This window comes from Geotrypetes seraphini, chromosome 10 (assembly GCF_902459505.1).
Source record: "Geotrypetes seraphini chromosome 10, aGeoSer1.1, whole genome shotgun sequence".
NCBI classification, from domain to species: domain Eukaryota; kingdom Metazoa; phylum Chordata; class Amphibia; order Gymnophiona; family Dermophiidae; genus Geotrypetes; species Geotrypetes seraphini.
In genome coordinates, this window is record NC_047093.1 from 20,458,990 (window position 1) to 20,485,045 (window position 26,056).

Below are 26,056 nucleotides of genomic sequence, written 5' to 3' on the forward strand. Positions count from 1 at the left end.
TGGGCTGCCTATCGGTCAGTGTCTTAGAATCAGGAGGAATTGCTCCAATTTGGGGGAATTCAAAAAACAAGCTAGGGCATTACAGGAAAGGTTTTTGATGAGGGGGTATCCTGCCCAAGCGATTAAACAAGGATATTTGAGAGCGAGATTCGCCCAGAGGGAGCTCTTGATTATGGACAGACAGAAGGAGCAACCAGATCAAGACAGGTTGATCTGTGTGGTTCCTTATTCTGAAGCCTCCAAACATTTGATTCAAATCATGAGACGATACTGGCATATAGTAAGGTTGCATGAGGGGCTTAGTCATTTCCTGATGGTATCTTTTAAAAGAGCTAAGACGATAGGGCAGGTCCTAAATTTCAAAAAATTTCGAAGTATGGATAATTCCACTATGGGTTCACATTCCCAATGTGGAGATTGCCAATGGTGTGAAACAGCGATTGTAGGGACCCAATGGGTAGTCCCGGGGAAACATATCACCATCACAGCCAGGGACAACACAAACTGTAATAGTAAGGGGGTGGTATATGCAATCATTTGCCCCTGTAATTTAATTTACATAGGGAGGACAAGCCGGCAAGTAAAAACTCGGCTAAATGAGCACAAATCCAGAATCAATAGGGGGCTTCTGCAAGCCCCGATGGTGTCCCATATGATTCAGTTTAAACATACAGTAGTTGAATTAAGGTGGAGAGTGATTGACAGTCTACAACAGAGGGGGAGGGCGGGTGGTGACGCATATAGAATTCTCAACCTGAAGGAACAAAGATGGATTCACAGGCTTAATATAGTAGTTCCCCATGGGATGAATTTAGAGATCGAGTGGGCTTCTATGTTTTAAACACAGGGAGGCCGTGTGTGATTGACAAAAGCTAAAATGGAGAGTAATTTAGGATCGGGAGGTTTCCCCCGGACCAATTACATGGAGGAGGGGTGGTCTCTTAGCAGGAAATAGATATAAAGGGAGCCCCTAAGACGCGGCCGCCATCTTACATACACCGAAGGATAGAGGTGGATAGCTGCGGTGGTGGTAAGCAAAAAGGGTTTTTGTAGTAGGTTTGCAGAGTAATGGTTCACGGGAGGGTATTAACTTGTTTAAAAATTTTGTTTTAGGGTAGACTCCTGATGAAACCTTCGTGAAACATGTCGGGTCTCACCGCTAGCCTATATTGAGAACTGAAAGTTTACCATTATTGAGATAAGTAGAAATAAGCTTAAAAAATGATAAGAATTGCACATTATTTAAATTAAATAGACCGGTGAGGAGGTCACCACTTGAATCTCCCCATTAAGACACTTTTGTGGGACGGAGGAGTGGTGGTTCTGAGGTCTATTGAAATGGTTAGAGAACTATTGTAAGCAGTCACTAAAGAGGGATAAGACAACTGATGAGCACCTTAGAAATATATTCAAAAACGTTTTTTTCATGCTGAAGCATCATCTTCGACCCAGGCTGCCTCGACGACCTCGAGTCTTTCTCGAGGGAAGGCATTGGCGGATCAGCTATCTTTTTCATCTTTTCTTCGTAAGATGGCTGTTGACTTGGACCTTCAATTGGATGCTGGTTCCAAATACTCTAAGGAGTATCTCGAAGTCATGCATCTTCCTCAACCTCCGGCAGAGTCACTTAAGCTTCCTCTTCACAAGCTTTTATCTCAGACTTTTACCAGATGCCTGGAGACTTCTTATGCAATTCCAGCTGTTCCAGGCAAATTGGACTCTAGATATAACCCTCTCCATTGCAAAGGGTTTGAGAATTCACAATTATCTCACCAATCCCTACTTGTGGAGTCATCCTTGAAGAGGTCCCAGTCTTCCAAGGTTTATGCTACCGTTCCTCCTGGAAGGGAAGGGAAAACTATGGACAAATTCAGATGTCGCATCTATCAAAATGCCATGATGTCCTCTAAAGTCCTTAATTACAATTTTCATTTTATAACTTATTTTGAGTTCCTCATTGCTCTTTTGCCTAAATTTATCAGTTATTTAGATGCTCAAAAGCACTTTGAATTTCAAGAAGTTATAGCTTCTCTATCACAACTCAGATTACATCTACTTCAGTCTTCTTACAATGCCTTTGAGTTATCTGCCAGGGCGGCTGATTGTTCTGTAGCAATGCGCCACCTTGCTTGGCTTTGTACCATTGACATGGATCCTAATCTTCAGGACCGCTTAGCTAATATTCCTTGTGCAGGCAATGACCTCTTCGATGAATCTATTGAGGCAGCCACCAAGAAATTGTCTGAGCATGAAAAATTCTTTGCTTGCTTCTATTGTAAGACCTAAGCCAAAGCCAGCTCCTGCCAAGCTTGCACGCCCTCCTCCTATTTATCAGAGACATTTTGCTCCAAGAGCGGCTCCTTACACTCGCCCTCCTCTTAAGAAACAGCAGAATCAGAAGCAACAGAAACCTCAACCTTCTGCTGCACCTAAGGCTACGCAGCCTTTTTGACTGTTTAAAACAGAGCATAACCTCCACTGTTCTGTCTCTGTCCTATCTTCCCCCTATTGGAGGTCATCTCCATCATTTTTACCACCGATGGGAGGCAATCACATCCGACCTCTGGGTGCTGTCAATCATCAGGAATGGATACTCTCTTCATTTCTCTCAGGTTCCACCAGAGCTTCCTCCAAGAGAGTATCCTTCCAGTCCATCCCAGACCGCCCTTCTTCTTCAGGAAGCTCAAGTTCTGCTTCGTCTCCATGCCATCGAACCAGTTCCTTTGTAACAGCAGAACAGGGGGTTTTACTCCCATTATTTCCTTGTTCCGAAGAAGACGGGCGATCTGCGGCCCATTTTGTATCTCAGAGCTCTCAACAAATTTTTAGTCAAAGAAAAATTTTGTATGTTATCCCTGGCATCCTTTTATCCCCTCCTAGATCAGAACGACTGGTTATGCCCTCTGGATCTCAAGGAGGCTTATACTCATATTCACATTCATCTGACCTCCCACCAATATCTCAGATTTCGGGTGGGTAATCTGCATTATCAATACAGAGTGCTGCCCTTTGGCCTGGCTTCATCTCCCAGAGTGTTCACCAGAGTGCCTGGTGTTCCCAGAGTGTTCACCAAGTGGTAGCCGCAGCTCTCAGAAACCATGGTCTTCAGGTATTTCCCTACCTGGACGACTGGCTCATCAAGGATTCAACATCTCAAGGGGTTATTGTAGCGACCCAATGGACTACGTGGTTCCTACAGAGTTTGGGATTCGAAATAAACTTTCCCAAATCCCAACTTCAACCCTCTCAGAATCTACAATTCATTGGAGCTGTTCTGGATACTATCCAACTCGGAGCATTCCTTCTGCAACAACGTCTGGAAGTCCTCCTTCAACTCTGTAATAATATCTTCCCGCTCCTTCATATCAGCGAGACACATGATGGTACTCCTGGGTCACATGGCCTCTACAGTACACGTGACTCCTTTTCCAGACTTCACCTCAGAATTCCTCAGTGGACCCTGGCATCTCAGTGGATGCAGGTTTGCGACCCACTTTCTCGACACATTGCAGTCACTCCTTCATTGAGACAGTCTCTCCACTGGTGGATGCTCTCTTCCAATCTCTCCAGAGGCTTGCTGTTTCAAACGCCCCCTCATCAGAAGATCCTCACAACAGATTTCTCGACCTACGCTTGGGGCGCTCATCTCGATGGTCTCCGTACTCAAGGCCACTGGACCAGAATGGATCGTTAGTGTCACATCAATCTGTTGGAACTCGGAGCGATTTTCAAGGCTCTCAAAGCTTTTCAACATCTTCTTCACGACCAGGTAGTCCTCATTCGGACGGACAACCAAGTTGCCATGTATTATGTCAACAAACAGGGAGGGACGGGATCTTCCTCACTTTGTCAAGAAGCTCTGAAGGTTTGGGACTGGGCAATCCGCCACAACACCTTCCTCAAAGGGGCAAAAAATTGCTTTGCGGACAACTTGAGTTGTCTTCTGCAACCTCACGAATGGACACTCCATTCCTTGCTTCTTCATCACATTTTTTCACAGTGGGGAACGCCTCAGATAGATCTCTTTGCAGCTCCCCACAACCACAAACTGCCTCAGTTCTGCTCCAGGATCTATTCTCCTCATCGCCTTGAGGCAGATGCTTTTCTTCTGGAATGGACGAATCTCTTCCTGTATGCATTCCCTCCATTCCCTCTCATTCTCAAGACTCTGGTCAAGTTAAAGAACGACCATGCCACTATGATTCTGATTGCTCCTCGGTGGCCGAGACAACCTTGGTGTACTCCCTTCTACTTCAACTCAGCTGTAGGGAGCCATACCTTCTACCAGTTTTTCCATCTCTGCTTACACAGAGTCAGGGATCTCTGCTTTATCTCAGCCTGCAGTCTCTACACCTGACAACTTGGTACCTCTCAACATAACTCCTCTTCAGTTTCCTCAGTCTGTAAGAGACATTTTAGAGGCTTCTAGGAAACCTACCACTAGACAATGCTATCACCAAAAATGGACTAAATTTTCTACGTGGTGTTTTTCTCACGATAAGGAGCCTCAATATTCCTTCTTGTCTTCTGTTTTAGACTACATAGTAACATAGTAACATAATAGATGACGGCAGATAAAGATCCGAATGGTCCATCCATCAAGTCTGCCCAACCTGTTTCAATTTAAATTTTTTTTAATTTTTTCTTCTTAGCTATTTCTGAGCAAGAATCCAAAGCTCTACCCGGTACTGTGCTTGGGTTCCTACTGCCGAAATCTCTGTTAAACCTACTCCAGCCCATCTATACCCTCCCAGCCATTGAAGCCCTCCCCAGCCTATCCTCCACCAAATGGCCATATACAAACACAGACCATGCAAGTCTGCCCAGTACTGGCCTTAGTTCAATTTTTAATATTATTTTCTGATTCTAGATCCTTTGTGTTCATCCCACGCTTCTTTGAACTCAGTCACAGTTTTACTCTCCACCACCTCTCTTGGGAGCGCATTCCAGGTATCCACCACCCTCTCCCTCTCCCTTTTGCACTTATCCACCTCTGGCCTCAAGTCTACATCGGTCTGAGTCCATCTTAGTGCAATTGCTGCTTTCCATCAGTCTGTTGAAGGAAAACCCCTTTCTGCTCATCCGGTAGTTTCCAGATTCATGAAAGGACTTTTCAATGTCAAACCTCCTCTCAAACCTCAAGCCTCCAGTGGTTTGGGACCTCAATGTTGTTCTTGCTCAATTGATGAAGCCTCCATTTGAACCGATGTCTACGGCTCATCTGAAGTATCTCACTTGGAAAGTGGTGTTTCTCATTGCCCTCACTTCTGCTCGAAGAGTCAGTGAGCTGCAAGCTTTAATTGCTGATCCACCTTTCACTGTATTCCATCATGACAAGGTGGTACGTACTCATCCTAAATTCCTACCTAAAGTGGTTTCGGAATTTCATCTCAACCAAGCCATTGTTCTTCCAGTGTTCTTTCCAAAGCCTCATTCTCATCCTGGAGAATCAGCTCTTCATACTCTGGACTGTAAACGTGCTTTGGCCTTCTATTTGGAATGCACCAAACCACGCAGAACTGCTCCTCAACTTTTTGTCTCCTTCAATCCAAATAAGTTGGGACATCCTATCTCTAAGCGTAGCATCTCCAACTGGATGGCTGCTTGTATCTCCTTCTGCTGTGCCCAGGCTGGATTACCCCTAGAGTAGAGTCACAGCCCATAAGGTCAGAGCAATGGCAGCTTCAGTAGCTTTCCTCAGATCTACACGTATTGAGGAAATTTGCAAGGCTGCTACTTGGTCCTCGGTTCATACTTTAATTTCTCACTATTGTCTGGATGTTTTCTCCAGATGGGATGGCCATTTTGGCCAGACAGTATTACAAAATTTATTCTCCTAAACTGCCAACACTCCCACCATCCCATTCTGGATAGCTTGGAGGTCACCCATTTATGAGAATAGCTGCCTGCTGTTCCTGGATAACACCTGTTACGGTAAGTAACTGTGCTCTTTCACTCATGTCGAAAAATCTTTTTTGCCACTTGAAATGTTGGCGTACAGCATAAGATTCCCATAGCATCAAGACAGAGAGTTTATTTCATAATTTTTTATTTTTTACACGCTGTGATGCTTGGCAGCCTGGTGTACTGTGAGATTAAGTACAATTTTTTAAAGTACTATCTAAATATGTACTTTTCCAGTATGGGTTCAAGGTGATTTTACAAGTAAAGGTCCATATATTATTATGGGGAATTACAATGGTGACATTTTGAATACAGTTTTTTAAAGTATTACAAAAGTGTAGGGATTTCCATGGCATTTATACAGTGTCTGAGATAATATATTGGTGTGGTACTGGTGATGGTTTTGTTGGGATGCCAGCGGTGATTAAGTTACAAATTGTTGAGGTCTGTCATATAGATGGGTTTTCATTTTTTTCCGAAATCTGAGATAGTTCAGTTCAGTCCTAATGGTTGTTAGGAGACTATTCCAGGTTCTGATGGTTGTATAGGTTTAATAGGAAGTTGTAAATTTGTTTGTATTTGACTCCTTTGAATGAAGGAAGCATTAGTAGGTTTGTGCCATGAATCTTGGATGATAAGTGTGACTTGGAGAAATCTCTTCAGGTCATACCACTATGCCACAGCACATAATTTGAGATACCCTTCAATACTAACTTGTTATTTACAGATCATGTGTTGATATATATACTTGGGACAAGAGTGATTGTGCCGTCTTCGGTGTACTGGTGTGAGATGGTGATAGATAGTAAGTTTATGTATTTCCTGGTATTTGTGGGTTTGTTTTATCTGGTTTTGGTTTGATTACCATAGATGATGGTTATCTGGTTGTTAATGGTGTTTGAGTGGTTAATGGATTCTCTGATCTATGGGTATGTTTTTTTTTTTTTTCTTGCTTAGGATTTCCTGTAGATTGGACGACGTGCCGGGAAAATGCTACTTGATATTTGGTGGTGATCTCCTAGATTTAGTAGACCTAGGAGTGTTAAACATAGCAAGTAAAGCCAATTCATGGTTGTGATTGAGTATATATATCTTTATCTCTTTAATAAGGAATGATTATCTCTTTAATAAGGAATGATTGTTGTGATCTTGCGTTATGAAGAAGCAGGAGAGAGACAGATTTTTTAGCTATTATGCATTGTAGCCCATATAATAAGGTACTTAATGAGGGTTAAGGGGTTTCAGGTTTGTTAATTTAGGTAAAGCAAGGTACTATAAGTATAGCTTGATATTAGTTATGCTTAAACACAGTTGACCATGCTTTAAGAGTTAATATAATTAAGGTCTTATATAACCTGCCTGGTCCTGTAGTTTCCCCATGGGTCAATCCTTTAGGTCAGTGGTCTCAAACTCACAGCCCTCCAGGTACGATTTTGAGGCCCTCGGTATGTTTATCATAATCACAAAAGTAAAATAAAACAGTTTCTTGATCATATGTCTGTTTAGCTATAAATGACAATATTATTATTAAGACTTAGCCAAAAGGAAAGATTTATAAACTATAAAGAGTTTTACCTCATGCAAAATTGTCATTTCTTTAATAACTTTTTTTCTGAGGCCCTCTAAGTACCTACAAATCCAAAATGTGGCCCTGCAAAGGGTTTGAGTTTGAGCCCACTACTTTAGGTTGTAAATTTGTTGTGAGAGTAGTTTGAGATCGGTGTAAGGATTATCACTGTGATTTTGTTTCATCTTTTCAATTTTAAACAGTAGTTCTGTAGTTTTTAGGCCTACTGTCCTGTCAAATTCTGTTCTTCTCGGGCTGCAGAAAGGGACCTTTGGCAGGGAACACTGGCGGGAGAGGCCCTTCTGGTCGTCTGCCCTTTAATATGATCTCAGCTAGGGTAGGAGTGGATGAGCAACTCTGTGCTAGTTTTTGTGTGTGTGACTAGGCAGTTAGTTATTTCTTCAATTAAAGGCTTTAGAGAAGAGCCAAGCTCTCACCTACTTCCTGAGGTATAGAGAGTCTTGCGATTGAGCAAAGCCTTTCAGGGAGTGCACTCCACAGTGTGGGGGCTACTCCTGAGGCTTGTTGGTATGTCGCTTTTTGTGATTTTCTTTGAAGAGGATGCGGTTAGATATACTCCTTGAGAGGGCCTGGCAACCTTGGAGGTATATAGAGGGAGATCTTGTTCTTCTACTCTGGCCCATTTCCTTTAAGTGCCTTGAAGATCCAGACATAGTACAGTAAAGGGCTAAATTAAAATACTGGTAGCCAGTGAAGTTTTTGCAGAAATGGTGTGATGTGGTCACATTGCTTACAGCACTTTATCAGTCTGCTGCTGTATTCTGAATCAATTAGAGCTGGTGCAGACCTGTAGCAGGTAATTAGTTAGGTGTACCAAAACTGTCAGATAAACATCTGTAACTCGTGTCTAGGGAACTAATACAGCCACTGCTACTAGCCAGGTTCAGATTTATGCAATCTTAATAGAATGATGAGACTAGTATCTCTGAAACTGATTTTATTTTAACAATAGAAAAATATATATTTATAACCAGCTGTAAATAATAAGATAATAATTCTTCACAAATATCTCTAGATATGTCAACACACAACTAGTACATATGTCTAAATCCTAAGGGCTCCTTTTACGAATGTGCGCTAAGCATTTTAGCGCACGCACCGGATTAGTGCGCGGTATAGCAGAAAATCTACTGCCTGCTCAAAAGGAGGCGATAGCGGATAGCACTCGCTATTCTGCGCGTTAAGGCCTTAGTGCGGCTTTGTAAAAGTAATTAGAAAATATGAGTAAATGTCACACAGTATATAATTCCTTACACAATAATTCCTTATAAGTATAAGCAGCAAATCTTATGAACAAGGACATATGCTGGTAGGGCTAGTCTTAGTTAGGGCGCTGGTCTTTGACCAAAGGGCCGCCGCATGAGCGGACTGCTGGGCATGATGGACCACTGGTCTGACCCAGCAGCGGCAGTTCTTATGTTCTTATGAATCTAACCCAACCAAAACCATTGGCACTGTTGACGCGACTTGTATGTTATGGTTCATTTTATATTTTGTATGTAAGTGTGTTACTTGTTTTATGGTCTGGATTGTTTTATGTTTATAGTGATGTTTGTCATGGATACAACGTGTATGTTGTATGCCATTTTGTATATAAGTGTGTACCTCGCCCTGGATAAGGGCGAGAGATAAACAAACAAAACAAGATTCTATCCCAGTGGTTCCCAAACCTGTCCTGGGGGACCCCCAGCCAGTCAGGTTTTCAAGATATCCCTAATGAATATGCATGAGAGAGATTTGCATACCTGTCACTTCCGTTATATGCAAATCTCTCTCATGCATATTCATTAGGGATATCTTGAAAACCTGACTGGCTGGGGGTCCCCCAGGACAGGTTTGGGAACCACTGTTCTATCCTAACCCAGTAAGACTAAGAGAAAATTCCTGCCTCACCCTTGGGTCCAGCAGAAATCCGCTCACTCCGATGATGGAATAATCTTTAGGCTACAAGCATACAGCAAGCCTTAAAGTCTTACAATTGGAGATTCCTTGTTCAGTTAGCAAAAGGCCGCTTCCCTTCAGTAGCAGCCAATGCAGATGATTGCCAGTCCTTCTTGGTGCACATTATAAATCAGAAAGTTCAGCAGTTCCCAAAAAGAACAGTTTCTGATTTTCTAGCCAAGAGCAAGGACACCAGGGAAATTCTTTCTTATCAGTTCTTATAGTCCTCTGTACAGTGCAAAGGAGCCACAGAACTATGGGTCTGAGCTTCCCCAAACCCAACATTTGTCTAATTATAGATAGCACACAGATTCTTAGGGTATGCATAGGTGACCCATAGAGGACCAATGAGACCCAGTCCAGCAGGGGCTTTTTGGTCACACAGAGGATTAATGAATAGTGTTCTTGTGAAAGTTTCTCAGGAGACAGCAAGACGTGCCAAGATGATAACAGTACAAGGCATGTTTCATGGCCATAGATGAGAAAGCTAGCTCTCCTCCACATTCACATGGTAATGGACTTCCAGAGATGGTAAGTGGCCTTGGCTATACACATACAGATCTTGTAAAGGCATCCAGAATGCTTCAGAACAGCAAAGATGGTTCTTGGCCTAAGTTTCAGGCCTGCAGTGTTCCAATAGGTAAAGCAGGAATCACCCCTACAGACCCTTTTTAGTGAGACCATTGTAGAGTGTTTTATGCCTCTTTGTTGTTCCATGGTGGAGGAAGGATCCCCCTTACCTGTTTTAATTTTACTCTGTGATCCCCATACTTCAACAGTTGTTTTTTTTTTTTTTTTAAAATAAAGCTTCATTTTGCTGATATTGATTTTATATACTCGTATATTCCATTTTTTAAACTGATACTCCTCCTGCAGTTCTTTAATCTCAGTTATGTACCCCCCTCAACAACCCTAGCCTTTCCCATCTAATATATACCATCTGTTAATCCTGATGGAATACCTAGATTATGCTTTTTAGGGCACATATTGGATAATCCCTTCTATTCCCAGCCAAATCCTGTGCCACTTCCTCCCAAGTGCTAAATGGATTCTGAATATCCCCTTCTCTATGTTTGGAATTCTTATTCTCTGTTGGATTTCAATAAATTGAGAGACTCCCCTCTAAAATCCATTTCAGTAAAATCTCTAGTTTGTAAGCAGCCTCCCTAGGGTTAGAAGAATAAGGCCTGCACTCTTTGATGTTCCTGAGCTGCAGAAATCGATGCAAATCTTCTATTTGCTGAAAAAGAGATACTGAGCTGGTCTGGGAGATCTTTGACTGAATGACAGAGATGTATTCCACCAGTAATTTTTGCCGATCAGAAGCCTAGCTAATTTCTTTAATTTTATTTCTGTTAGCTCAAGGTTTTAACGGGGCTAATGCTTGTTGGGATTGTGAGTATTATAGGCTACAGTAGCTTGGCAAAGATTGCCCTCTGCAGAACTATGTTCTCCTGTCTTGTGTATTATTGACATCCAAGAGTAACTGAAATGTTCTGCTTCCATACCCAGCCTACAGACTCTCCATGCAGATGAACCTCTAACATGGGATTACATGGCACGCCGAGAGCTGGATGTTGAGTCTCTCCCCTCTGCAGAATATTCTTCTAAGCTGACAAAGGCATCGGATCTGGCCAGAAAGGAGGACCGTTGTTGTGCTGTGTATGAGGAGGCCATCAGCGCCGTTCCGACAGGTTGGAAGAACAGTCTGCAATGTTCTGCGATCAATGAGTGGGCTTTAGTTATGACAGAGGACCAAAAAAAGAAGGAGCAAGGCCTCGAAATGCTGTGAGAAAAAATAGCAAGAAGAGGCACTGGAGACGTCACAACCAGCGTGGAAGCTAAAATCTTTTTATTGAAGTAGAATGATAAAAACATCAATGAAATCCCAACTAGGACCCAGTTTCATCGCTTTTCTCAGTCGTATTACAGAGATACCGACACGTTAAACAGAAACTAGGTCCTAGTTGGGATTTCGTTGATGTTTTCTACTTCAATAAAAAGAGTTTTTAGCTTCCACGCTGGTTGCGACGTCTCCAGTGGGCTTTAGTTATGGCCAGTTTGTATGTTTTTCAGACAGTTATCCCAGACTCAGAATTTTCAGCCCGTGAGCATTGGGACTTTAGTTTTGAGCACCCATCTCTCATTTAACAGGTACTTTTGATATATAAGTATTGTGGATACAGTCAAACCTTGGTTTGCGAGCATAATTCGTTCCAGAAGCATGCTTGTAATCCAAAGCACTCGTATATCAAAGTGAATTTCCCCATAAGAAATAATGGAAACTCAAGACGATTCGTTCCACAACCCAAAAACTTTAACACAAAATACTATGCATACTTGTATTGCAAGACTTCGCACATTTAGAACAGTCACTACACTCCTGCAGCGTAAGAGAGAGAACCATCGGCTCAGTTGTGATGTGTGTATACTGTATGTACTTGTATTGCAAGACCTTGCTTGTATATCAAGTTAAAATTTAATCAAATGCTTTGCTTGTCTTGCAAAACACTTGCAAACCAAGTTACTTGCAATCCAAGGTTTTACTGTATAGGCATACATTTTTTGTGTTCCAGTGTTTGCATGTTAATTTCATCCATATGAACAAAATCTTCCAAAACCGTGAATGATGATAATTCTATAGTAACAGCAAATACTTATATGTTGAATTTCATTCAATTCAGATATTTATATCCTTAATTGAGTGAAATTAATATCATTTAAAAGTTTAATATTTTAGTAGTTTAAGTGGTTAATGGTTAAATGATCACTACATTGAAGAAAGAGTTGCATTCAGCTGTAGGAAGAAGACAGAACACTCCTCTGTCTGGCCAGTAGCTGCTCAGCCTTCCCAGTGTGGGAACATGCAGTACACTGAAAAAAGGAAACTGTGAAGTCAACCCCTGTTCCCTGGCTTGTGTCAGCAGGCATTAGCATTTAAAGGATTACACAGTAAATAGGCCATTAAACTAGTTCTTGCTAACTTGTGCTTTGGGTTTCCACACAGTGTGTATTAATGCACCTTGAACATTTACGTAAGAGTATAAGCATTGTTATACTGGAACAGACTGAAAGCGTATCAAGCTTGTTATTGTGTCCATCGGTGGCCAACCAGGTCACAGGTACCTGGGCAAGATTCCAAAGAGTAAAACAAAGTTTATGCTACTTGAGTGTAAAGCACCGATGATAACTGTTAGGTGTCATTGCTATCAGTTTGGGGAAGGTAGCCATGCAGTTAAAGTTTAAACATTTTTATTGATGATCATAAAAAGAAAGCAGACAATACAAATTCGGTCATCCATACAATGGTAAAAGCTACGTAGACAGAATGTTAACAAACCAATTAATAAAGTATCATCAGTATTTTCCTTTTTAAAAAAAAAATACTTTATTCAGTTTAAAACTAACAATAAGTGCAACATAATATAGAAACATTTTACACTTTAACAGCACTTAATATTCTATCAAATTATATTTCATATCCAATAGACAAAAGCACTGCCAATCAGACATCTGCAGAAAAACAAGAAGATTTTCTGCGGATGCCTGATTGGCAGTGCTTGTGTCTAAAAATCGGCCATTTTACAGCTGCGGGTAAAGACCCATGTGAGGGCGCGCTAAGGCCACCTTTCTTCTACAGCTTAATAAAAGGACCCCAAAATGTGGTAACATATTAGATGACAGCATATAAAGACCCACCATATTTGTTAAACTCTTTGCCGGCACAAACAGCCTCCACAGTCAGCTGCCTGCGCCAGCCTTGACTCTCCCTCTGACGTCACTAGTGGACGCATGGTTTACGAAGGGGGTGCAAAACCCAAAATGTTTAAGAACCCCTGCTCTAAAGCACGGAGTTGCACCATCACTTGCACTGTTGGGTGCTCAATGTGTCTTGCTCTGTCCAAAGGCAAATGCTTGACTTCATTTTTTTTGTACTTGGTTTTGCAGGGGCCATGTGGAAATGTTACGCCACATTTTGCCTGGAGAGGTTTAAAAGGAAAACAAATAGCAAATTGCTGAGAGAAAAGGTAAAAATGTGTTTTTCTAAATATTTTCCCATTCCTTATGCTAAGGACAAGTACCAGTCAGAAATGTTTTATAGTAGAGAAAGACACGGTAGCTGTTACCCATGGATAACCCGCCGAAACAGGAAGAAAAAAATAAGTAGTCGCCACAGGTAGGGGGACAAAGCCATTCACTGCTCTGTGGAGCGGTGAATGGCCTTGTCTCCACAGTTAAGTGAAGGAACGTGCACAGTCACTGATCGCGTGGTCCAGCAGCTCCCTCCCTCCGATAGTCGACGTCCAGGCATCTCCCTCCCTTCCCCTCACCTTTGCTGGCAAGTTTAATTTTTCTTGTCTCCGAGGTAGAGAGTTGCGCGGGGACAGAAATCCCACCCGTCCCCGCCAAAGTCCCACCCGTCCCCACCCGTCCCCGTGAGGACTCCCACCCGTCCCCACCCGTCCCCACGAGGAATCCCTCCGTCCCCACCCGTCCCCGCGAGGAATCCCCTACGTCCCCGCCTGTCCCTATAAACTACAGAAATAGTTATTTCATTTAATTATGCTACTGAATTAAAGGCTCTGGTAGAAACCCATTTAAAAATAAGCAAAAAGACTTTATTAATTTGGAAATATTAATTGGGAAGAATACATACTTTGTAAACGGGTTTCTACCAGAGCCTCTAATGTTTATAAATTTTTATCAACACAACTAATATACTACTTTATCCTTAAGCAAAAAAAAAAATAATAATAATAATTTTTTTCCTACCTTTATTGCCTGGTTTCTGCTTTCTTCATGTTCTCATTCAATTCCTTCCATCCACTGCCTCTCTTCTCTCTGTGTCTTCCATTTGCTCTGTTACTGTGCCTCTCCCTTTCTCCCCCCTCCCAAATTGGTCTGGCACCCATCTTTTTCCCTCCGCTCCCCCCATAGTCTGGCACCTCTATCTTCTTCCCTGCCAGCGTCTTCTTCCCATTCCCTCTTCCCCATTTCCTTTCAGTGTCCTTCTCCCCCACCATCTTTCCCATGTCCTGTCAGGCAGCATCCTTCTCCCCTCTCTGCCTTCCCCATGTCCTTTCAGCGGCCTTCTCCCCCCTCTGTTTTCCCCATGTCCTTTCAGTGGCATTCTCCACCCCTTTGTCTTCCCCAGTGCTTTCAGGGTCCTTCCCCCCCCTTCCTCCCGTTTACCCCATGTCCTTTCAGCGTTCTTTTCCACCCCTTTGTCTTCCCCAGTGCTTTCAGCGGCCTTCTCCCCCCTTAAGCGTCTTTTCTTCTCCACTCCACCTTTCCTCCCTCCCTGCCTCCACCTTTGTGGCGCTTTTGCACCCGACCGACAACAGAACAGGCCCGGTCGGACAAATCTCCCTGTCCTGTAGCCGCGAATCTAAATTACCTTCTTACAGCAGCTGGAGTAGTGAAGCTGCTGTAAGAGGTAATTTAGATTCGCGGCTACAGGGCAGGGAGATTTGTCGGCCGGGCCTGTTGTCGGTCGATCGGGGGACCTGACCGGCTGTGCACATTCTCCGGGGCGGACCGCCCCCTCCCCCCTCTTTCGTACGCCATTGCCTTCTTCCTACCTGCCCTGCCGCACACAGCCAACCGGAAGTCTTCCTGATGTCAGCGCTGACGTCGGAGGAAGGGAGGGCTTTGCTTAAGCCCTCCCTCCGACGTCAGCGCTGACATCGGGAAGATTTCCGTTCGGATGTGTGCTGCGACAGGGCAGGTAAGGAGAAGGAGACTACCCTCGCGGCTCGACCAACCCCGCTGCGATCCAACCCCGCAGGAACCCCGCGACCCTAGGGGGCGTCCCCACGGGATCCCCGCGACCCTAGGGGGTGTCCCCACGGGATCCCCGTGACCCAAAGGGGGAACCCGCGGGATCCCCGCGGGTCCCGCGGGATTCCCGTCATCCCCGTTCCCGTGCAGCTCTCTACTCCGAGGCACTGCCTGAGCCTTTAAACAAGTCACAGAAACAGGAAGTTGCGTCGGAGGAGAAGTTTAGGGCAGCCTCACGCAACTTGATGAAAGGCTCGGGCAGCTTGGAGACAAAAAAAAAAAAAAATCGTTAGCAAAGGTGAGGGGAAGGGAGGAGGGAGATGCCCAGACTGCAGTGATTGGGAGGAAGGGGGCTGCTGGACTATGCGAAGAGCGCTTAAGGGAATTGGCGATAGAGGAGGAGGGGAGAGGAACAGACGCTGAAGGGAAATGGCTAGGAGAGAGTCAGCAACATATGCTGCATGGAAATGGGTAGGAGAGAGAGAGGGGAACATGCTGGAAGGAAGTGAAGGGGGGAGGGAGGAGCAGATGCTAAAGAGAAATGGCTAGGAGAGAGTGGGGAACAGATCCTGCATGGAAATGAGTAGGAGAGCAAGGGCAATATGCTGGAAGGGAGAGGAAGAAGTGGAGAGAAAGGGAGAGGAGGGAGGAGCAGACGCATGTTAGTGGGTAGTAGAGAGGAGAGAAAAGGAGGGGAGGGAGGAGAAGACACTGCATATTAGTGGGTAGGAGAGAGGGAAGAAGATGCATGTTAGTGGGTAGGAGAGAGGAGAGATGACGTTACATGTTAGTGGGTAGGAGAGAGAGACGGGAGAAAACGTTGAAGGAAAGCGGGGAGGGGAGAGAGTGGAACAGACGCTGAAGGGACGTGGGGAGGAGAGAGAGAGAGAGGAAAAAAAAACATACTGGAAGGAGGGGATAAAGAAAAAAAGGGCACTTGCTGTATTGGGGAGACAGATACCAGATCTGAGGGGGAAGAAAGGAGGGGAGAGATGCTAAAAACCACTTGGGGGAGGGAAGGAAAGATGGAAGGGAAGAAGACAGAGATGTCAGACTATGGGGGGGAGCGGAGGGAAGAAGATGGGTGTCAGACCAATGGTGTGGGAAGGGGGGGGTGGAGTGAGAGATGAAAGGGAGATGCACAGTAACGGAGCAAATACCTTATGGAAAAGGTAGAGAAGAATGACAGTGGATGGAAGGAAGAGAATGATGAGGAAAGCAAAAATCAGACAACAAAGATAGAAAAAAATTTTCTATCTCTTCTTTTTTTTGTTTTAGGATAAAGTAGCATATTACCATGTTTCCTCAAAATATGATCTACCCCAAAAATAAGCCCTAGCATGATTTTTGGGGTAGGTCTTAATATAAGCCCTACCCCAAAAAATAAGCCCTAGTTGTAGACAACCAAGCTTCCACCACCCCGCCCCCTGCCGCCAGCTGAACCCCCGAACCCCCGCTGACCCTCCATCCTTCCCTCCCAACCAATCCCCGCAGACCGCGACCATAAATACCTTCCAGCAGAGGAGCGTCAGGCCAGCAGCACTCACAGGCTGCTTCGTGGCCTTCTCGCTGGGGCCTTCTGTGTGCTGCGTTACTGATGACATGCAAAATATATATAAAATAGTACAGTTTTGCCCATAAAAATGTTTTTGAAAATTACTCTCCAAAGTTCCAGGAATTTTTTTCAACCTTTTATAGATAAAACTGTGTATGTGTGTTTATACACACACATATACATATCTGGAGAAAAGAAATGTAGGAAATGCTCTCTGTGGCTGAGTAGAGACTACTGAGCTGTTGCTTGCACTGACTTTTTGAATCTTTTTCAGAGGCAGGAAAAGCTCTTGGCCGCTTTCCTTAGAGCGCATGAATCTACCGTGCTGGAAGAGGCCCTGTATAAGCAATGGGTAAGCATAGTTTTTGTACAGGGAAGTTTTGATTTCATTGACTTAAATATTCTTTCTCCCACCTATAGAATAAAAGCAGATTGCAGTTTAAAAAAATTAAAAACAAATGCAAAAATAAATCAAATACATCCGCATACAGCACCACTTCTAATAGTAAGTGAAGTTCCATAAATTTTAGGAAAGAACCATCTGGCCGATATTTATCTAGCTGTGGTCATTGAGAGGTCATGGCGGCCATTTGCAAGTGTCAAGAGCAAGAGGGGTCTTGAAGGGAGCTTGGGGGGAAAGGGGCTTTAGGTATAACAGATTGGGAATGGGGGGGAGGTGTCTTAAATTCACCCATTTAGCTATGAGAGTGCCAGCACTGAATTCTGCTAGCACCTGAATAACTCTGGGCTTCTCCCTAATGCCTGCCCCAGTACTGTTCTTGACTTGCTTGCTTTTTTTGGCAGGAGTCGGAGCCGATATTGGGGGATAGGTGGAGACAGGTTATTTAAGCAATTGGGGCCTGATTCTATAAATTGTGCTTACGTTAGGTGCTGCTAGGCACCCTAATCATGGACACCTAGTGACACCTAACTAAAATTCATGCACAACTTAATTATGCGTTAAATGACATGACCATGTGAGTAATCAAATATAGTAAAATCGTGGTTTACGAGCATAATTCGTTCCAAAAACATGCTTGTAATCCAAAACACTTGTATATCAAAGTGAATTTCCCTATACGAAATAATGGAAACTCGAGAAAATTCGTTCCATAGCCCAAAAATTTTAATACAAAATACTATACGTACTTGTATTGCAAGACCTCGCTCATTCAGAACAGTCATTACACTCCTGCAGCATCAGATAGATAAGAACCATCGGCTCAGTTGTGATGATGTGACGCGTGTATACTGTATGTTCTCGTATTGCAAGACCTTGCTTGTATATCAAATTAAAATTTAATAAAATGTTTTGCTTGTCTTGCAAAATACTTGTAAACCAAGTTACTTACAATCTAAGGTATTAGTGTATGACAAAATTGACCATGTGAGTAATCAAATATTACAAAAGAGGAGAAAAAAAAATCATGTTTAAAATGTCATCTCTCAGAACCACAGTATCTGGCGGACAGACTACATCACCAGCACACGCACTACGCTCAAGCCAAAACCTCTTGCTGGAAATACCCTCCTTCAGAGATATCAAATACAAAAGCGTCAGGAAAAGTGATTGGTTCAAGGTGGTGAAATGCCCTTCCTAAGGAACTAAAACTAGAAAAGGACACCAGAAAGTTCAAGAAAGGAATGAATACCATCCTCTTCACAGAATACTATAGCCAATAATGCAACAAAGAGGAGTTAACTGGGGGATGCATAAAACTTACTGATCTTGTCCTGATCGTTGCTAAACCGGTTTGACCCGTTTAGCGATCGATTGGATTGGATTCACTGATGCACAAAACTGCCCCCTGCATATTTTTCCCGGCTTAGACTTAGTTGTACAGCATTTATAACCGAAAGTTTTACAACAGAGTCTAGACGGAACTTGGATGTTGTGACTTAGACCATGTAAAACATGGTCTAAGTCACAAAACCCCACCTAAACTCACCAGATAAGCACTGCAAACACATAACAAAGACCCCCCAAACACTACCCCAGTGATCACTACCCCCATAAAAATTTTATTCACAACTTTAAATTTCAGCATCCAGACCATCATTACCTGGCTGCTGGCATAGGAAAGCCTAGTCGTCCAGTCCAGAGGCAGCTTAAGTCGTCTTGGGGGTGGGTTAAGGACCCATAGAGAGGAGGACCCATGCCCATAAGCCCCTCTAATCACTGCATTGATACTTAAACATGTGCACTCCCCTATACACCACCAAAACCCTTTTTTACTGGCATATAAGTGGCTCCTGAAGCCTTAAGGGTTATTGGGGTGGTAGAGAAGTAGGTCTAGGGGATTCTGGAGGTGGTTTGGGGGGCTCACCATCACTTATAAGGGAGCTTTAGGGAGGAGAAGCCATGGCACCCTTTTTGTGAAGTTCACAGCAGTGCCCTGTAAGGTACCCCACTATTTAGGTGGCATGTCTGGGTGTGCAGTCCATCACTTTGCAGACCCCTCCCACGTCCAACAGGGCTTGTTCTAGGCGTTTTGGACTTGGAAGGAAAGTTGGACGGAAATGTGGTATAAAGTTGGACGATTTTGCGGCTTGGACGATCAGATTGGCAGGACGTATAATTAGATGATTTTTGAAATTAAAAAAAGTTGGACGTCTCTTTCGAAAATGTGTCTTAGGCTCTTTTTAACTTTGGACGACTTGCGAGATGGACATAAACAGACTTAGACGTCCCTTTCGATTATGCCCCTCATAGCGTTGGTGCAACACATTAGGGCATAAAACCTCATTTAAATATTTACTAGTGAAATCTTATTTTTTTATTTTCTTGTTTTTGGGATTTTTTAATGTTTTTTTTAATAGACCTATCTTTTAAGGTTTGTGCTACATGTGATTAACAACAAGCAGCTTTTTTAACAATTAAAGGAGTACTTACCTTCTTCCCAATGGTGGCCAGAACTGTTTCACATCAAAGCTTCGTCAGGGGAGAGCATAACACTAACAATCTTTTTCTCGTTTAAATAGCATCTTTTTATGTGTGTTCATCAGTTTAGATTCATGGTAATTGACCAAGCCATTAAAGACCCATTAAAAAAAATTATTTCAATTGCTGATTAGGGTTGCACACAGATATCCACATAGCGCCTAGAAATGCCTACATGGAGGCACCCTCTGCCTACCTGAAAAGTAGGTGTGGTTAGGGGGCGGAGAATAGGTGTGTTAGATTTAAGCGTTTGAGGTAGGCACTAGTAAACTTCTTGGCCTAATATACTAGCGAGGCCTGAGTCAGCTTTGGCGCTGCTAGATGTCATTCTATAAACATCGCCTTGCAGTTGATTGACAACCACATGGAGTGGTGCTTACAATTTAGGTGTCATTTATAGATTCAGGTCCACGTAGCCTCTTTCCCGCTTAAATCACTTTGGGACGACTTCCCTATGAGGAAAGGCTAAAGCGGCTAGAACTCTTCAGCTTGGAGAAGAGACGGCTCAGCAGTGATATGATAGAGGTCTATAAAATACTGAGTGGAGTGAAAAGGGTAGATGTGAATCGCATGTTCACTCTTTTCAAAAATACTAGGACTAGGGGACATGCGATGAAGCTACTAAGTAGCAGATTTAAAACAAACCAGAGAAAATATTTCTTCACACAACATGTAATTAAACTCTGGAATTTATTGCTAGAGAATGTGATGAAATCAGTTAGCTTAGCGGGGTTTAAAAAAGGTTTGGATAATTTCTTAAAAAGAGAAGCTCATTGGCCATTATTGAGATGGCTTGGGGGAAATTCACTGCTTATTCCTAGGATAAGCAGTATAAAATCTGTTTTACTCCTTGGGATATAGCTAGGTACTTAGAACATGGGTTGGCCACTGTTGGAAACAGGATACTGGGCTTGAGGGACCTTCGGTCTGTCCCAGGACAGCAATTCTTATAGGCTCCTTTTACTAAATGGCACTAGAGGTTTTTAGCGCAGGCCGACAAGGTAAATGCTCATAGAATTCCTCTGTGAGTGTCTGAGCATTTACCTCACTGGCCTGCGCTAAAAACCTTAGTGTCGTTTAGTAAAACCCAGCATTTGAATGTGTTTTTTTTTTTTTTTTTTTTTTTTGGGGGGGTGGGGTTTACTTTTTATTTTTTTGGAAGGAAGATAATTTTGAAAATAGTAGTAGAAAGGCTGGAGTACTGCTGTGGTTCCTTAGCTGAACCAGATTTCAATAATATTTTGGCAGTTCTGAATATTATAACTGACCAATTTTGAATCGACCCCTGATGCAGCCCTTAGTGGAGTGAAACATAGCCATGTTGGGTCTTTGATTTTTATCTAATTATATTTATGTTTGCACAAAAAATCTTATTTGTACTTTGGTGTCTGCTCTTGGTATCCAGAAAATGAATTTCTTCATGCAGTTCAACAGAAAGCTAGTTGCATAATTATGCACCCTCAAAGCAAAATCCTTTACATTTTGTAGACACCAAGTGAATCGTTGCCAGCTGAGAAGAGTGGAACAAAGTAGCTGCAACATATTAGGACCGGACAGCTGGTTAAATACTCGAGAAGCCCCCTGTAAACACACTTCAAAATGATATAAAATCTTGGCCCTCGATATAATCTCTACAAGCAACCAATGAAAATGAATTTGACTGTATGTCTTACTTCCTATGAAAAGGCATGCTGTAGTATTCCACTGCTGTTCTAACCTCTAGTATGCAACAAACTGCAGACCAAATTCGATATGTACTAGCTTTTCTTCTGTATAGAAACTCTTCCCCGTGACTGATGCAAATTTCTCTCTGCTCCTGGTTTTCAATGGCTCTTTCCAGGTTGAGGTGTTGCTGGAGTTAAACAAGCTGGAGACTGCGGCCGAGATAAGCACAGTCGCTACAGAGCGCTTCAGTCATTCGGTAAAAATGTGGCAAATGAGGCTTGAGGTGATAATGAAGCTGAAGTCAGATGATATTCTTCAGTGTTTTAATGAAGCCTTTTGCCAGGTGAAAACAAAGGTCAGTTGAATGCAGGCATTTGGGCATATTAATGAATTTGTGGTGCTTCCTACTGTTTATTAGGGGGGTGGGGGTGATTCTATAAGTGGGCATCACCATTTCAAGTGCCTCAATTCTGAATGGTAAGACCCCATCCTGTAACAGCATCTGGGCACCCAGATTCAGTTATATGATGATATTAACACTAGGGCTGTACATTTAAAGCATTAATAATGTGAATAACATTTTAAACAGGTAACTGCTTTAAAAAATGTTTTAATGCAGTTAACACAGTTGTCTCTCCTCCCTCTGTGCCCATCCAGCATTGCTCTTTTCCCCCTACCCCACATTCTAAATTGTGCCGTTTTATCTCCCAAAAACAACTGCCTTGCTGTCACTGCCACCCCCCCCCCCAGAGAGTCATCCTTGCTGTTACTGCTCCACCCTCCCATGAAAATCTGCCCTTGCCATCGCTGCCCTCTCTGGAGAGCTACCTTGCCGCTGTTGCCACCTAAAGCTGCCTCTGCCCACTACTTGACACAGTCCACTATATCCCCCCTTTCTCTCTCTTCCCCCCCCCCCATTGTGTGGTTCAGTGGAGTTCGGTTGGGTCTATTTCCTCTCTTCCTCTCTCCCCCTGTCGACTCTCCTCTTCCTTCCTTCCCTGCCTCTCTAACCTTTCATAGCTGCCGGCAGTGCTGGCAATTAAAGCAGAGCACTGCCTACAGGCTAGGCGGCTTCAGTCTCTCGTGGTCTCTTCAGACCCTGTTACACTGGAAAAGGAAGTTACATCAGCTCCATTAAGAAAGGGTAAACCTCAACAAACTATTCTGTATTACTTGGTAGACTTGTATAGTCCTTACGAATGGGTAATATGCCTCACTGCTACCAGCAAACTTGTATATCAGTATAGCATGCCCCTCTTGCTACTCCAGTTTTCATCAGTCTCCGGTAGCAGGTGGTAAGGCTTTTCAGCTCTCTTAGCACTGTTGGAACTTTGTTTGTGAACTCCTGGTTCCCCTTTTTGTGCCAGATAGAGCTTGGGTGGGTTCTGTTTGGGGATCTGTCTGACCTCGGGGGTATTAAACCCTGCGGGTCTCGTGCTGGGTCCCTCCCCCCACCTTCTCCACCTCCCCATATTTTTGTAGTGGGCCTCAGCAGGCGGCTTGGCCCCCTGGTTGGTCAGCCCTCCAGCTTTGAAAGCCGTGGAGTCTGTTCTGACTAAGTAAAAATAAATAACAAAAAAATCCTGAGGTGTGCCGGTCTAAAGGGCTCATTTCTCTTTATAAGTGCCTTTTTTTTCTGTGGTTTTTCTCAACTAACTGGCACTTTCTTTACAGCTAGGACGTTTTTCAGCACAGTGAGTTCTTTTAAAGGGAAAAAGTGCTCCAGGCGTGAGATACTCGTGGCCGGCCTGTGCAAGCGTTACGCAGGCCGGAGCGGTGGGGAAGCCTCATTGGCAGCGGATGTCGGCGGCTGCATGTGCCTCGCGGTTCAGCTTTGGATCCTAATTTCTGGGAACACCCCTCACCCACCCATGGCCACACCCCCTTTAGATTTGTAATGCTTTGAAATTTAGGCGCATGTTATAAAAGATAAGTTGAATAATTTTCATCTGTCGATTGCATAGACAGCCCTGCTTACAGTTTACTTAACAGGGAGTGTAATGGAGGTTTTCTGCCAATGAAGATTACCACCCTACCACCTTTTTCCACCATTGTGGTGGTGGGAGGGCATTTGCCTGAGGCTTTTTCCTCCGTGTTTTGAGAAACACACATCTCCTGAAACTGAAGCAGCACTGCTTACATTGATTCATGACATTCATATACTTTTGTGAAAGTGTAACAGATTAGAATATTATTGTATTTCACATATCCGAGTTTCTATCACAATAAAAGAGGATATAAGGCATATCTGTGTATAACTCCTAATTACTGCCAATTAAGTGGTTAATGTCAATAATTGATGTAGTGCCTAATTGACTACACTTCTCCCTCCGAATCCACGGTTTCAGTATCCGCGGATTCGGTTATTCGCAATTTTTATTTATTTAATTTTTACAAACAAGCTATCTTCATTTTTGCCTATTTTTTAAGCCGTCTAAGCCTCCCCGGAACCTTACCTGGTGGTCTCGAGACTACAACGGGAACTTCCGGCAGCCATTCTAATGACAGCTCTGCACGGGGCAGGAGCATAGGAAGATCGTTCCTGCCCCGCTTCCACCGCTAGACCACCAGGTAAGGTTCCGGGGACGCAGGAGGCAGGCAGGGGTGGGTCAGAGCCGACCGAAAAGTTATTCGCAATTTTTCACACTTTGCAGTCCGGCTCTGCACCTAACCTCCGCGAATACCGAGGGAGAAGTGTAATTAGTTTACCTGTGGATCTAGGATACACACCCACATTTGGGCGACCTATACAAAATCTGGGGTAAATGTGTCTAATTTGCATGCGACACCATGCCTTTACAGTCGGCTTGCTTTAAGCAATGCTTGGGGACTTGCTATGATAGCATTCAGCCACATATGTTGGGGTTCAATTGAGCAGTTGCCTTTCTCTTTCAAACACATATGGTGCAGGACACACTCCCTTTATGGACTCTGTGGGTGGAATGGAGCGAAGGAGCAAACAGCATGAATGCTACTGAAGAACTATTTCAGGTACCTGACATCACTACTGCCTTTTTAAATTTATTACTTATTTAGTCATACTATAGGGAACCATCCCATTTTTAATAGCAATCTGTGTACAAGCAGTAGCTCATTTTCTTGTAAAGTGACAGAGTGAGCTACATTTTCTTTTATTTTGTAATTTGGTTGTATGTCAGACTCCACTCCTTTAATATTTTGTCATTGTATAGTAAAAATGATTTGCAGCATCTTCTACTAAAACATACTCTGAAATAAGAGCTGCTGCCTTCTCACTCAGATCATCCTAATTCTGCAAATTGTTGTATTTCCAGTCTTCTATGTGTGTACATACGTTTGTTTTCCTTTTTCCAGCTTTCACTGTACACTGGACCTTCTCTACATGTCACTGATGGGCTCTCTTCTATCTCTGTTCCTGATTTTACTTTAATGAATTATTCTTTTAGTTCTTGTTATTCTGAGACACCTCAATTGTCTCTGCAAAACCTATAAGGAAGTCTCTAGGAAATACAAATTATGGTATGGAAAAAGGGAAATTACCTTTTAATTTTCTTTCCTTGAGGATTGCACAGTTCATAATCCATTAGTGGATAGGTATTTTCCTGTTTTTATTTTCTAATTATAATGGCATTTTGGGTTGTTTTTTTTTAACTTGCAGAGATCCATACTCTCTACAAATCCAGCTGTGTCAGTAGCCATGAAAGAAAAATACCTAGATTGGGCCTACAGAACCTGTGGTTACAAAAAAGCTAAAAGAGTTTTTACAAGGTTTACTTTTTTTTCACCCTGATTTTTCTGATAGTTTAAACTCTTTGTTTCCCTCTTTTAGTCCCAATAACTTGACTTTCCTTGATCAATGAGGGACTAGCCGCTAGAGGAATAGTTTTCCTTTGGAGCTCAAAATCCTCCTCCCTCCCCCGGGTCCAGCCCAGTGCTGCTTACCTGCCAACAGAGGGCATCACAGATTGTAGCAGTCACTTTCTGCTCCTTTCTCCCCAGATCTTGAGCACATTGTTTCCATAACATGCCCGAGTTTCACTGATTCTGCATAAAACAAGATGTTTGAATCTGGATGTCCCTACCTTTGTGTTGCAGCCAACCATAATTAGACTGCAAGGGTTCTATTAACCCTTTAAGAAAAATATAATCATTCTTCTATCATTTAGTTGACCCTTTTAAAATGTAAAATTCAGCTGTTTTTATTCTTTGCAGGAATTGTGATAAATATGTATCCTTTTTCCTTTGTAGTCTGCGTGAAAGTCGACCATTTTCACTTGAATTTTTCAAGATGATGATCCAGATTGAAAAGAAGCAAGTGAGTGTTGTAGGATGTAGGTCCGAGTCAAATTTGATAGGGCTCAATGCCTTATGTATCATTTATCTCGATTGCTTGCTTTAATGAGCATCTTTCTGTTACAGGAAGCCAGTAAAATGCTGAATCTGAGGGAATTCTATGAACGTGCTGTGAGGGAGTTTGGCTCTACAGATCCTGGTATAAAATATGTCTTCATCTGTTCATGCAGACATTACATTACTTTTTGAATTTAATTGTTCAAGGAGATTGTTAAACAGTCTACTTTAGCTCTGTCTACCCCATGAACTGAAAAAGTAACAAATGAGCTCACGCTACGGTCGGACTTCAGTGGGCTCTTTGACTGTTATGCATGCTATAAGAGAATCAGCTTACTCTGTTTTAATACAG

At 43.1% G+C, this 26,056-nt stretch overlaps 1 protein-coding gene across 1 annotated transcript in view; it reads left to right on the plus strand.

The window, feature by feature from the left end:
• The window catches only part of UTP6 (UTP6 small subunit processome component), a 45,375-nt gene that overhangs the window by 18,331 nt on the left and 988 nt on the right, over positions 1-26,056 (plus strand). Inside the window, exons 11-18 of the mRNA XM_033961642.1 lie at positions 10,946-11,127; positions 13,382-13,461; positions 17,044-17,121; positions 21,551-21,730; positions 24,286-24,366; positions 25,013-25,122; positions 25,603-25,669; positions 25,774-25,846. Coding sequence (XP_033817533.1) covers positions 10,946-11,127; positions 13,382-13,461; positions 17,044-17,121; positions 21,551-21,730; positions 24,286-24,366; positions 25,013-25,122; positions 25,603-25,669; positions 25,774-25,846 — 851 coding nt within the window. The remainder of the gene's footprint in view (positions 1-10,945; positions 11,128-13,381; positions 13,462-17,043; positions 17,122-21,550; positions 21,731-24,285; positions 24,367-25,012; positions 25,123-25,602; positions 25,670-25,773; positions 25,847-26,056) is intronic.